Source organism: Cryptotermes secundus, unplaced genomic scaffold (genome assembly GCF_002891405.2).
Source record: "Cryptotermes secundus unplaced genomic scaffold, Csec_1.0 scaffold112, whole genome shotgun sequence".
NCBI classification, from domain to species: Eukaryota; Metazoa; Arthropoda; class Insecta; order Blattodea; family Kalotermitidae; genus Cryptotermes; species Cryptotermes secundus.
In genome coordinates, this window is record NW_019718271.1 from 439,499 (window position 1) to 454,539 (window position 15,041).

General features: G+C 41.2%; 1 protein-coding gene across 2 annotated transcripts in view; it reads left to right on the top strand.

The window, feature by feature from the left end:
- The window catches only part of LOC111871406 (mucin-17), a 74,133-nt gene extending 66,353 nt beyond the window's left edge, over window positions 1-7,780 (top strand). Inside the window, exons 7-9 of one of the 2 annotated variants that reach the window (XM_023864535.2) lie at window positions 594-2,592; window positions 4,273-4,427; window positions 7,019-7,780. In XM_023864535.2, coding sequence (XP_023720303.1) covers window positions 594-2,592; window positions 4,273-4,427; window positions 7,019-7,356 — 2,492 coding nt within the window. In that variant the 3' untranslated portion in view covers window positions 7,357-7,780. The remainder of the gene's footprint in view (window positions 1-593; window positions 2,593-4,272; window positions 4,428-7,018) is intronic. The other variant, XM_023864620.2, reaches the window with a different exon arrangement.
- Window positions 7,781-15,041: the final 7,261 nt, after the last annotated feature.

Below are 15,041 nucleotides of genomic sequence, written 5' to 3' on the forward strand. Positions count from 1 at the left end.
CCGGGTGAAGTTAGCGCCAACTTTTGAGGATAGAGTGTGTCACGTGGTCAGTTCAACGGATCCCCACGGCCGTTAATTTCGGTTTTCTAGACCGGAGCCGCTATTTCCTTGAAATAGCCCCTCAATTATCCTTACGAGTCTGAGTGGACCCCGTTCCAGACCCACTACTTCTCAGAACATCTGGTATCGCCGAGTCTCAACCCACTACTACTACTACTACTAATAATAATAATAATAATAATAATAAGGTTCAAAGGGCTGTAGAGTCATAGAACATGCTGACTACAACCCTTTGTGGGTCTTGGCCTGATCTAAAAACTTTCTCAAGCCATCCCGTCCTTGTACCTTTGTTTTCAACTCGATTACACCCAAGTTCCTCAAATTCTTCTCCACACCATCCACCCATCTCATTCTTGGTCTACCTTTCTTCCTTTTCTCTTCCGGTTTTACAAGTACTATTCTTCTTATAATTTCTTCTATTTCTCCCCTTACAATGCGTCCTGCCTATCTCAGTCTGTTTCTTCTAAATTTTTAATTATATCAACATCACTGAATAAATTATAAAGAGTTTATTTATTATCGTCAAATTTCAGGCACAACTGGAGCGACTGAAGACGATAAGAAGACAAGCACATCAAAAGTAGAAATCCCAAACGGGGACAGTCCCGCGAAGTCCCTAGATAGTTCCTTCTCAACTGACAGGTATCGCTCGCAACTGAATGTTCGTTTGAAGCTACCTAATCCGAAAACGAACAGATCATTAGAAAATATTTTCGATAGCACGGCTGATGTAACACAGCATAACACGTCCCTCCCAATTATAGACGCACGCGACACTGCTTCTGTAAAAGTAGCTCCTCCAAAAATTCTCTCGGAAACTACACTGTCAGAACCTCGAAACAAAAAGTCCTCATGTGAAAGGCGTTTTAATTTTGATACTTCAGGGTCTGCCTTGTCCCACAAATTACCATATCAGCAACAAGAAGAATTAACACATGCCCCATCCGACCATGGTACAAGGCCTAAGGAAATTGTCACAGAAGTTTGCAGTCAAAAATCCAAAGAACCAGAGGTTCATCAACTTGTAGGAAAAAACAAAGTCCTGAAGACGCATTCCCCGAAACAATTCCAATCATCTCCAGAAATTGCAAGAAACCATGTCCCTAACATCTTCTCAAAACTTCCACATGGGAAATTCAAATGTCAGAATCCACAGTTTTTCAGTACTACAGACGAATCCACAGAGTCTGTAGGCTTGAATCTAAAAACCTCACCTAATTTACAAAATAATCCCTTCATGGGAAATACTGGAACATTATCTTGTTCTTCTAGGAACCCAATTACACCTACACAAGCCAATCCTTTCATATCAAGCACTCCAAATCCAGATCAAGGAATTGTTTTCCAGGACTTTACTCCTCACGATGAGCAAAGGTCTCAGTGCCACAATTCTCAACATTTTCCCCACTTTCAAAGTTCATCGAATCTTCCACCCGACTTAAAAATCCTAACGTCATATGATCATCAAAGACAATTCTTTCTGCCACTCGGCACGAGTAATTCCAGAGCATGTAGTCCTTATTCTCATATAAATGCATCTTATTCACACAATACTCAACCATCGAACATTGCATTTATAAACAATGAAGCGGTTTATATGCCAAACTCAACCCCTGCTTCTTTTTCAGGGACCCCATCTTCCTTCCCTATTAACATCGCACCTTTCTCGTCAAATCAGTCAGCAGTTTCGTTAGGAAATATCCCCACCTCAAGTTTACAACAAAATAACATCTACAATAACCCTGGTTATTATCCTAATACCCCGATACATAACTACACGACGCAAGTGTCCCCAACAAACACAATTGTATCTGGAAGTACAGGATATTTTGTATCTAACGGAACAAACACCAATGTACCTTCAACTACACATGTGCCAGGTAACATGACTGTGTTAGTCCCAAATCCTCTGTCGATTCCTGACAGTGCAGAATACGTTGCCATGACATCGGATCTCCCTTCTAATGCACACACTGGAAGTTCTTGTATGGTTCAGTCTGCAAGTTTTTCAGCGCCAGATGCGTCGTCTCCAGACGCATCAAATTTTCCATCGTCTCATCAAAATTCAGATCTATCCCAAGAACCGTTGGGACACCACTCACAAAACCTTGTAAGTGATGAAAACAAGGCAGGGGAGGAACAGAGTGACGTGACAGAAAAGACATTGGATGTGCCCAGAACGCCATCTACTAGTCTGCCTACTTCCCCAGTGCCAGTTCGGAAACTGACAATGCAGAGAAAGTCATCCAGAAGATCTAGCGTAATGTCTCGTCAGCAGAGTAAATCTAGCGGTGATGAAGGGCCGAATATTACTCCACCAACAGCACACAAACACACGAATGTGAATCCAACGTCAACATCTCCAGGAGCTGCTAGGGGGAAGCTTTCTCGGAAAGTCAGCTGCACTAACTCAATTGGGAGTCATCACAATGCAGACAACTCCATTAATGAGAGTTCGGCAGGATCCACTGGTGGACCAAACGCAACTTCATCACCTAACACGAAACACAGAACATCAATAGTGCATCAAAGGTGAGACAGAAAACAACTTCAGTATATAAACACAAATATTAATAACATATAAAAATGATTTTGTTAGTGAAATATTGCATACTCTACAACATATCACATAAAAATCATAACTACAGAAGTCAGAATATTGCAAAGTACAGGAAGAATGTAAGATTTGAGGTTTTCACGGCGGTGACTATGAAGAAAGAAGTCTTCTGGGATTTGGCACCGTGTATATGTGGTGTTAACCCACACCACATATGTGGTTAACACCACATATACACGGTGCCAAATCCAAGAAGACTGTTTTCTTTACAGGAAGAATGGTCTGGAACAAGGAAATGCTTTATAGCCACTGCTTTTTAAGTTTGCTTTAGAATATGCTGTTAGGAAGGTCCAGGAAAACTAGGTGGGACTGAAATTAAATCCGATACTTAATCTGATGATGTGAATTTGCTGGGTGATAATATAGATACCATAAAGGAAAACACAAACTTTAATTGACCCTAGTAAGAAGGTTGGTCTAGAATAAACACAGAGAAAACTNTACAGGAAGAATGGTCTGGAACAAGGAAATGCTTTATAGCCACTGCTTTTTAAGTTTGCTTTAGAATATGCTGTTAGGAAGGTCCAGGAAAACCAGGTGGGACTGAAATTAAATCCGATACTTAATCTGATGATGTGAATTTGCTGGGTGATAATATAGATACCATAAAGGAAAACACAAACTTTAATTGACCCTAGTAAGAAGGTTGGTCTAGAATAAACACAGAGAAAACTAAGTACATGTTGCTGTCTCGTCACCAAAATGCAGGACAAAATCACGACATAAAGATATGTAACAGATGTTTTGAAAATGTGACACAGTTCAGATATTTGGGAACGACGGTAACAAATCAAAACCTGATTCATGATGAAATTAAGAGGAGATTGAACTCGGGTAACGCTTGCTACCATTCAGTCCAGAACCTTTTGTCTTCTCGTCTGCTCACCAAAAACATAAAAATTAGAATATACAAAACTACAATTTTGCCTGTGGTTCTGTATGGGTGTGAAACTTGGTCTCTGAAATTAAGGGAGGTACATAGACTGAGGGTGTTTGAGAACAGGGTGCTGAGGAGAATATTTGGAATGAAGAGAGATGAAGTGACAGGAGGTTGGAGAAAACTGCCTAATGAGGAGCTTCATAACTTGTACTCTTCTCCAAGTATAATTAGAATGCTCAAGTCAAGGAGGATGAGGTGGGCAGGGCATGTGGAACGAATGGAGAGAAGAAGAATGCATATAGGATATTGGTGGGAAAGCCAGAAGGAAGGAGACCACTAGGAAGACCAAGGCGTAGGTGGGTGGACAATATTAAAATGGATCTTCGTAATGTATTTCCCTTGAGGTACTAACCAATCTTTCATGGTTTATTTAAAAGGAATTCAATCTTTAAAGTGTTAAGTAATGGTATAGATATCTCATTTCAGTTCCAGCTGTATATAACAAACATGTACGCATCTAATTTCCCAGAATATTATGGAAGCAGCAGTTAACATTTCTCTTCTTCCCTCTGCGTCAATCGTATGACGTATTTTTAACACGAATCGTGTTCGAAGACTCACTGACTGCAATTAACCAACGCAATAAAACTGTTTGTTCTGTGCTGCTTTGTGTTAGTTGATTGTATAATTAGTTGATATGGTAATTGTTCTGCAGGAAGACGGGTGCTGGACTCACGGGCGGCGTTGATGCGTCTGGAGGCGGCCATGCGAATGCCATTGACGTCAGCCGATCCTCAAGTTCAGGTCAGGACTCGCCGACAAAACCCGACAGGAGACGAAGAGTGTCGATTTACTTCAACAATAAGAAAGGTGACATTTTAGACAAAGAAAACATCCACTGGGCCACCGAGACACACGAGGAATTAATGGCGGGACGTAAGAAAACCTGAAGGAACGCAACCCGTCTGTCTATTAACAGAAGAGGGCGTTGTCAAGCCACAAAGAAGAATTTACCCCAGCGACAGAAATAGTTATGCAAAAACTGGTGGCTCTTATGAAACAACAAATATTAACGGAGTCACAAGTCTGAATCATGATATAAACGAGAAAGACGAGAGACATTAATTAAAGAAAAATTACACTGTCTAATTAACATCTATGTAGGTCGCGCCATAGCTCAAGCGGTTAGTCGCTGGCTTCTCAACGCAGCTGCCCTGGTTCGATCCCGGGTCTGGTCAAGTGGGATTTGTGGTGGACAAAGTGGCGCTGGGGCAGGTTTTTCTTCTTGTACTTTGGTTTCCCTTGCCAATCTTCATTCCACCAAATTTTCCATCATCATAATCACCCGGGGCAGGCTAAAATAGGCCAATCAGTGGCCGCCGTGCCGAGTGGACCCAGTTGGACTCTACCCCCCACTAAACGAATTAAAAAAAAAATTTGTATATGACAGTCCGTTAATAATGCAAAAATTGTTCTTTTTATTCCTCGAATTTCACCATTTAACATTTAACACAACATGTGATGGTCATCTTCAGGTGTCTTAGTGCAACCATGCACTATTGTAGACAACACCACACGCTGCTGGAGGGAACGACACACAAGCAAGGGGTGTATTACAGCTTGCAGACGTAACAAAACAAAGGGCTAAGGAACATAATCACAAGCTGTTGAAATAAAACATTTGGAATAAATCACATAGCTCTGAATAAGTGGACGACGCCCCTTATGAGTGGACTGCAGCGCATGGTTTTAGCGCACATCAGAACAGTGTTGCCGTTTCGATAGATCGAGACACCTGAAGATGACCATCTATGGCCGAAATATGAAGTGTTAAGTGTTAAATTGTGAAACTGGAGGAAAAAAAGGTACAATTGTTGCATTATTGACGGACTGTGGATACACAGACGTTAATTAAAGGTTTGCAACAGGATGCTGAAATACAGAACACACCGTCCAAATTTATGCAAATATTAAAAACACGCTTGGTTTCCATCAGCTGTAATAGGTTTCCATATCTCCCAGTAGCCTGACTTATATAAAAGTGAGGGGCATACATGGAGTTGCTTATAGTGTGTACCGTCGTTGTTAACTTTGTGTAATTCACAAATTTAAAGAGAATTACGGACATGTAATTACGTAAAAAATTCGCGTTTCCAAACCAAAGAAATTATATGATTACATTATTTCGTTACTTATAATTATGGTAAGTACGGGAGCCAGGATAGCTCAGTCGGAATAGAGACTGGCTGGACGACGGACGGCCGAGGGGTCGGAGGTCGAGTCCCGGTAGAGTAGAGAATTTTCTGTTCTCCATGTTCTTCAGACCGGCTCTGGGTTCCATCCAACATTCTATTCAATGGGCACTGAGGTCTCTTACTCCGGGGGTAAAGCGGCATGGGCGTGAAGCTAACCATTCATCTCCAGCTAGTGTCCAGGTCAAGAAAATGTGGATCTATATATCCACTCCCACATACGCCTTCATGGCATAGTGCTTAATTAGTCAAGCACAGGGACAACTTTACACTACATATTTCCAGAAGGATCCAGTGAACATTACAGAACATAAACGGAAGGATGTCTGTATAAAATCTGAATTTTTTACTGATATAAATTTTTTTACGTTTTCATTCAAAGTTTTTTCCTAGTTAACCTAAGCTTCCAGCCCCACTATGACCCTGGGGTTAACTCAGCCTCTAACAGAAATGAGTACCAGGAATTAATTAAATAATTTTCCTGGGGAGTAAAGCGCGGCCGGCGCGTAAGGCTGACAAAAATACCGCCATCTGTGAGCCGATTGTCTAGATAATGTGGGACCCTCAACGTCTCACAACCCTATTGGGGTCCATGGCCTCTTACAGGGATAACTTTACCTTTTTCTTTTCATTCCAAGTTATGGAAAGCTAATAACAGTGGAATGTTCAAAGGAAGCGATTTATTATTATTTTTTTAATGTTACTGTGCCACCAAAAAAAGAATTGTTGATACAAGTCTTTGATATGCGTTTGGTAAGAAGAAAACGTATTTACGTATTATCTTCTCATCCCTTTGCAATGAGAACAGATATCTTGCAATGACTTTTTTGACTACTGGAGTACAGTGCCTTCAGACTGAGACTGACCACTTACGCAAAACAGAGGAGGGATTTTTAACTATACTTTATTTTCCACAATTTCTGTGGGACATGTGAGTTACTGTTACGTTTGATTCACTCCGGATGCAACACAAATTCCGTGACAAGCGGAAGTCGCTCGGTCGGTATAGTTCGCTTGCGGAACACAGGCCACGGAGTTTGTTTTTGATAAATGCTGTCAATTTTATGTCAAAGTTTCAAAAGATGAAATCATGCAATATTTCTGTATGCATTTAAAGAACTATGATATGACTAGGAACTAGAAAGCTCAATTTCCCTCCAAAACGGTATCTATAACAAATACCTTAAGGAACCTTATTTATTTTCACAGGTGGGTTAAAAAGACGAGATTCTTACGTTCCAAACGGTGGCAGCGCCCATAGCGGTGGAATTCTATCTCGTACCTCATCTCTGGACCATTCACACTGCTACGCTGGAGGGTCCATGACAGACGTCACTGCAGCTCATTGCGCAGGCGCAGAAACAACCACAACCACATGCAGTGAACGTGAGCGAACGAACAGTGTTAGCAGCAGAACAAGTAGCGCAGCGGGGGGCCATGCAACTAACAAAACGCGGAAACACAGTGTCTGCAGCAATCGAGGGGGCAGTGGAAGTGACGTGGGAAAAGTTCCGTGGTGTGGGTGTTGGGGAAACGGGTGTATCTAATAATTAACGTTTACTAATTCCTATCTGATTCACGTAATTAATTTCTATCCATCTTTTATGTTCTCCAGACATGGATGTTAATACGAACCTTGCAAAACTTTAACGTCTTTTGTACTACGCAGATATTTCTGGCACCTGATGGTACACATTTTGTTACAACATTGCATTACTGAACGTGGTGTGTAAGACTATATAGAAAATATATTTTAAAATAATATGAAATAGTTATATTTGTATATAAGCATTTTGCAAAACATTACTGACAACACAAGCATTTAGCATGCGAGACAAGACAATAATGTTAGGCATAAATAGACATTAAATACTCCATATTATGTTGTATATCTGTAAAAATAATCATAATATATATAGAATTATTCGAAGAAAAGGCTGTTATTGAAGAACGTGAGAAGGAGGTAATAAATACATAAATAAATAAAAATTGAAATTTTTATATTACAAAATAATGTACCAATAATATTAATAACATATTTGGTTTTGATTTTATTTTCCGGCAGTATAGCAACTGTGGGCCGGTCACGGTACCCGAGCGGTCTAAGGCATGCACTGTCTTCGCTCGCTCGGAAGCCGGGATCGTAGGTTCGAATCCCACTCAGGGCATGGATGTTTGTGTGCGTTTTTCTGTGTTTGTCTACAGGCAGAGGCCTTGCGACGAGCTGATCACTCGCCCAAGGAGTCCTACCGAATGTGTAAGATGTAGTAAACCGAAGTGAAAAGTAGAGTTTCATGGCGGTAGGCCTAGGCCCAAATTGGGGCTGTAGCACCACAGGAAAAAAAATGGCAACTGTGGTGATAATAGCTTTATTTTCTGACATGTGCTGGGTCAGTCATTCAGAATACAATTAACTTATTTTCTTTTAAGGTTTCATCGTCTATCAGAACTCCTGATTCTACCTATCTACCTACCTACCTACCTATGGCTCTACTGCCATTGATCGGGTCTTGGACATTTTTCAGTACCTCAAGCCTATATACAGTTGGCAGGACTCCTTGGACAGGGGATCAGCCCGTCACAAGACATCTACCTATACACAGAATAAACGGACACATTAGTATCCATACTTCGAGTGGGATCCGAACCCACGATCCCAGCTTTAGAGCAGACGAAGAGAGTTCATGCCTTAGACCGTAAGGCCACTGTGAACGGCACCACCAATAACAACTTTCATTGTACCTCCATTGACACCTCCAAATGATACTGACCTCCTTCGGCCTCGCATACTTACAACTATATCCTTTCCCCTTGCTACCCGGCAGGTTTCATCGCTGAAATTTTATATGCATTCCTTGTCTCCCTTATCAGCCGAGCTATGCTCACCATACGGTGGCTTCCTATAGCGCTTTATTCTAACAGAACTTACTAGGAGACCAGTGGTGTTCGCATCCTATGTTTACGTTTGTTATTACGTAATTCCTAAAGTGTTCACTTATGTGACCTAGAATGAATGAAGTTTCCTGTAAACATTTAGTGTTCTATAACACTTACATTTGAACGAGTAAAGCATTGCGAATGTTACAACAACGAAAAAAAAAGACTAGTTTCAGGCTACACTTGGTAACACCCAATACAGAATCTTTTATCTCCCCGTCTGTTATCTACATGCATAAATAACAATTTTTTTTCCTTGGCACTACAGTCCCAGTGGGCCTAGGCCTACCTCCATGAACTTCTCCGTTCACTTCGGTTTTTCTAGATCTTACACATTCGGTAGGACTCCTTGGGCGGTGATCAGCTCGTCGCAAGGCCTCTACCTGCACACAGACACAGAAAAACGCACACACACAAACTAAACATCCATGCCCTGATTCGAACCCGCGATCCCGGTTTCCAAGCGAGCGACGACAATACATGCAATAACAATATATACAAAACAATAATTTTACCTGTTGTTTGTAAGGATAGGACCGCTTCTATGGTCTACTGATCAAAGTTCCTGGCTACAGATCTAGAGATCCCGGGTTTGATTCTCTGCGCTATCAGATTTTCTGAGAAGTAATGGGTCTGGAACGGGGTCCACTCAGTCTCGTGAGGATAATTGACGAATTACTGCAAGGAAATAGCGGCTCCGGTCTATAAAACCGAGATTAACGGCCTGGGGATTCGTTGCGCTGAACACGCGACACCCTCTATCCGCTAAAGTTGGCACTAACTTTGCCGACAAGCGTCGGTCGATCGGTCAGTATAGTTCGCTTGCTGACTACAGGCCACGACAGCGCTCCGATGCCGTCAAGTTCCGCTGGCGGGGAGGGAGGGGCGTCATCCATAGCGCAACATGTCACAATATAAAAATTGGTCACCAGCACTTTAAGAGAATATCTCATATTTCAGTTGCTTGAGTATATGAAGCTAGGCAATATATTTGGACCTGAGAGGAAAGAAGCATAGTCTGAGGGTGTTTGAGAACAGGGTGTTGAGGAGAATATTTGGACCCCAGAGGGATGAAGTGACAGGAGGTTGGAAAAACTGCATAATGAGGAGCTTCATAACTTGTACTCTTCTCCAAGTATAATTAGAATGATCAAGTCAAGGAGGATGAGATGGGCAGGGCATGTAGCACGAATGGGGAGACGAGGAATGCGTATAGAATACTGGTGGGAAAGCCAGAAGGAAAAAGGCCACTGGGAAGACCAAGGCGTAGGTGGGTGGACAATATTAAAATGGATCTTAGAGAGATAGGATGGGATGGTATGTATTGGATTGATCTGGCTCAGGATAGGGACCAGTGGAGGGCTCTTGTGAACATGGTAATGAACCTTCGGGTTCCATAAAATGCTGGGAAATTTTGAGTAGCTGCAGAATTGACTTCTCCTCAAGAAGGGCTCAGCTCCATAAGTAAGTAAGACAGGAAAGAAGTGACAGGAGGCCGGAGAAATTGAATAATTAGGAGCTTCATAATTTGCATACTTCAAAGAAAATTATTAACATTGCAGAATGAAGCAGGATGAAGCGAGCAAGCACGAGTGAGGAAAATGATAAAAAGTGAACAGCATATTGGGGGGGGGGGACATGAAGGAAGGGGCCCACTTGGAAGTAGACTACAGAAAATTATTAAAACGTGTTTAAAGTAATATGGTGGAGGAGTGTCCCTTAAGTCATGTCGCTTGGGATAGCAGTCAGTGGCTGGCTCTTGCGAACAAGGTAATGAATTTTTGGGTTCCCTAAGAGGAAAGAAATTTATTGTCTAGTTGAGCGACCATTAGCTTCTCATTTAGAAGCCTGGTGCTTAGAGTGAATTAATCGAAATATTACGAACGCAAATTTCAATGGTTTTAAAACCGAGTGAGCAGATAAATATGTGGACCTAAGAACGCCAAGCCGGTCACGGTAGCCGAGCGGTCTAACGCATGTACTGTGTTCGCTCGCTCGGAGGCCGGGACCGTGGGTTCGGATCTGTTTCCTGTGAGGTACGAACTGAATTCTTATATATTATTCTTATACGCTGCCCGTCACGGTAGCCGAGCGGTCTAAGGCATGTACTGTCTTCGCTCGTTCGGAAACCGGGGTTGTGGGTTCGAATATCACTCAGGGCATGTATATTTGGTGTTTGTATGTCTATATGCGTTTTTTCTGTGTTTGTATATACGTAGAGGCCTTGCGACGAGCTGATCACCTGCCCAAGAAATCCTACCGAATGTCTTAATATCTAGTAACCCGAAGTGAAAATGAGAATTTAATGGAGGTAGGCCAAGGCCCAAATTGGGGCGTTTGCGCCATAAGAAAAAAGACAGAAATTAGAAGCAAATGAGTAATTAAAGAGACCGCGTATCAAGGACATATGCAATTTTTATGGGTTGCCTAGGGTTGTTAGAAAACGTAATACAGAGAGGGCTGGCACGTGACTAGATCGGGGAAGGCAGGAAGATAGATATACAGAAGACTGGTAGACCAGTGAGTTGCGGGATGTCCCCTTGCAAGGGTTGAGAGATGGGGAAGATACAACTAACATAGATTTTAGGGAGATACTTTGAGAAGTTGGTAGGTAAGTGAAACAGGCATGGGATAATGTCCAATGATGAACACGGGAACTGATAGCAGCTGAAGCTTAGGGTTCTGCCTCCCATAGTATTACTGTCGTGGAGATTCCTTGTGGCCCCTGCACCCTCCCTTTTACTCATCCCAAAGAATCTACCTACAGACATCTAACGAGGGATAACTCTATAGATCAATAACGAGAGGCGGTAGAATTAACATGACCGGCCAAGATAAATGTTCCCAACTACATTTAAGTATTGTGGCGTATAGACACATTGCTAGGCAACGAATCGATAAACATATTCCAGCGGGAGATAACACGTGTAACAATAGGACGTCCGTTGCTAAGCAACGGACCAGCAAACGAGCCATCTCAACAAAAAGAGACTGTTTTCTGCATAGTCTGTGCCGAGGAACAGGAGCTACTAGAAATATGGCATAATCTGCTGTACTAATTCTAATTATATTTGGCGAACAGTAACAAGTTAGGTAACTCATTTCTCTAACAGTTTCACAAGCTGTATCGGTTTTCACATCACGTTTCAAATATTCGAATATTTGAAAGCTGCAAGCATGTGTGGGAACCACCACAGTGAATCGAGCTCTAGCCAATCACAGGCTAGGAACTACCCAATGCTATGCAATTGCTGTTTAGTGTGGTGGCTTCTACACATGTCTGAGATTTTAAACTGACATATTTACCTTATACCTCCTTTAGTTTCTTGAGATTTAATCTCTTAATTTGATTTTTTTTACGATTCTTCTGGTACTGAAGGACTTCATATATATGGAGATATATCTCTATGTCTTCGTGGCGTCATAGACTTCCTTCTATCTAAAGTACAATTAAAGATAAACTATTCTGAAATTCCTTCAAACTTAATTTAATTTAAAAACTTCTGTATTAACATAACTACACTTCACAGGTCTCTGACTCGTAACATCTCCAGTGTTTCCGGCAATTTCTATCCCCAGCTCTGATCAGAATAGAATTTGTATAAGTAACCATTAACATGCGTCAGGCTTTAAAACATTCCTAGTGATTTATTTGGAAAGCGCAGGGTCTTATGACGGTTAAGCGAACAGATCCACTGCCATTAGACAGACACTGGTAACGCCCAAAGGAAGAAGCCACCTCCAAAGGTCACCGACCTCACCGCAACGTATGCAGTGGCGGATCATGAACGTTGGCTGGAACCTGACTTACTAATATAACATCTTAAGCGGCTTACACCATAAACAGAACTTAGAGTTGATTGAATCAGTAATAAACAATTGATTTAACTTTTTATTTTCATTTCGTGCATCTTGTTTTGTTATTATATGTTTACAATTCTTTATTGGAGTTTGTCGTAACACAACAACATAACAGTCAAGGTTAATATTACCTTAGCTATGGAATTAAAGCCATGGAGTTTTTTTTAAGAGAATTCAGAAGGCAGTTCAATAGTTGAATATTCATTTGTGAAATATTAACCAGCGAACAACGGAAGTTGACGTGAATGACTCGTAAATCAGAACCAAGCCAGTCACGCAGAAGAGAAGACACTCGTAGTCCAGTAAGGAATGGAGCGAGTCTTTGATTGTAAGTAGTTGTAATTGGCTGTAACTAAAAACGATTGTAAAAAGGCGTCAATAAATTCAATCGTGCAATCCAGAACTCGTTGTTATTAGTCACGGAACTATGCGGTGTTTAAGAGTTTGGGTGTTCATCTCCGGGATGCATATGACTGCTCCAACAATAAATAAGTTAGTGTTTTTGAAGACGACCGCCTCTGTGGTCTAGTGGTCAGAGTTCCTAGCTACAGAGCCACAGGTCCGAGTTAGATTCCCTGCGCTACCAGATTTTCTGAGAAATAGTGGGTCTTTAACGGGGTCCACTCAACCTAGTGAGGATAATTGAGGAGCTATTTCAAGAAAATTGCGGCTCCGGTCTAGAAAACCGAAATTAACTACCGTGGGGATTTATTGCGCTGACCACGCGACACCCTCTATCCGCTAAAGTTGGCACTAACTTCGCCGACAAGCGGCGACCTCTCGGTCGGTATAGTTCGCTTGCGGACTAAAACCATGGAGTTTTTTGTTTTTGTTTTTGTCTTTTTGAAGTGTTGAGGAATGTTAATTTCCTTTCCTGTTCTGCCCTTGTTCTTTTATACCGACGTCTTGTATATAAGATGACAACGAATAGAGGCCCCTCTTCTTGGCTTTTTGAAGTAGTGTGTATGCAGGCCGTTTTGTAGACAGATCAGATACTGAGTGAAAGTTAACAAGTGAAGGCGTAAATTTTATATCCAACAAGGCCAATGGACATCATCTGATTTCCTTCGGATGTGGGTAAGGAAACACATTTCCCTTTCTTAGGAGTGTGAAACAACAAGCGACACGGTATCAGTAATTTGTACCAAGTCTGTATGAATAACACTTTAATCTGGGGGTTGGGCCATTTGCTCTTAGCCTCCCTCTCCAATATTATACCGATTCATCAATCCGAACAACCCACAGTTCTGGTAGTAAAAGTGTGATAAGTCGCATCAGTATTTTTGTTAACTCTTCACAAAAGTGGGTAAGTGTACTGTGTATAGAAACCTTCTTCAATGTGGTTTTCTATATTGCGAATGAAAATTACTCTAGTTACTTGTTTAACATAACAAATTAATAAAATAATCTGTACACAACTAGAAGAAAAGGAAAATGGCTGGCAAAAGAATAGAGACAGAGGATTATAATCAGGGCCCGGATTTTGATGACCTGAAAATATTCAAAAAATGACCGAAAAAATCCAGAAAAATGACCTGAAGGAGAAAAGAAAGAACACTTCGCTTTCATATTATTCACATTTCAGAAAACATATGAAGAAAAATTCACTGAAATTGCCAAAATGACAAGAAATACCCTTAAAAGTCCAAAAATTTATCAAAAACTTACCCCCAAAATGAAAAAAATTACCTTAAACCTAAAAATGTCAAAAAATGACAAAAAAAATACCTATAAAGTTTACATTTCTGTAACCAGCAGCTCATATCCGAGATTTATATATATTTAAGAGCATCGCATAGGATACAAGGAAAAAAAGATGACATGTCATCAAAATCCGGGCCCTGGTTATAATATTTCTTCAATTGCTGCTGAACTACTGTGGAAAATGCAACGTTTTTAAAAGGAGGTAGTTATTTTTCATCGCACTATATATGTCTCTTAATCTGAAGAGAGCTATTTTCTGCAGATTTAATTTACAGCCATCCTCAAAACATATTAAACCAGTATCCAGTCATGGTATCCGTTAATAATAATGGCAACTGACAAAGTTACCGCTGACAATGAAGTTGATTTCCGATATCTGACGATTTTTATGTGTGTGTGTGCGTGTGTGTTTGTGCTAACCAGTGTAAGTAATGACTTAAAAATATATTGTAGCGTGTTTGGTTGTGTGTCACGCTACAAATAAGTTCACGCCGTCCTTTGATATAGCGAATTTATTTCGTTCGCTCACGCTTTACACACATTACAATCATTTGCGCTTGTAGTGTCACAATCCTGCTCACAATATTCCGGCGAGACTGACTCCATAGACGGATATTCCGAATTGGCTTCTTAGACGGGCGATCCGAAGCTTTCTTCTTCGGGGACTATTCCGAGACTCTCTGTTTGTCTCTGAAGCTGGGCTATCTATAACCTTGCCCGCTGTTAGGCA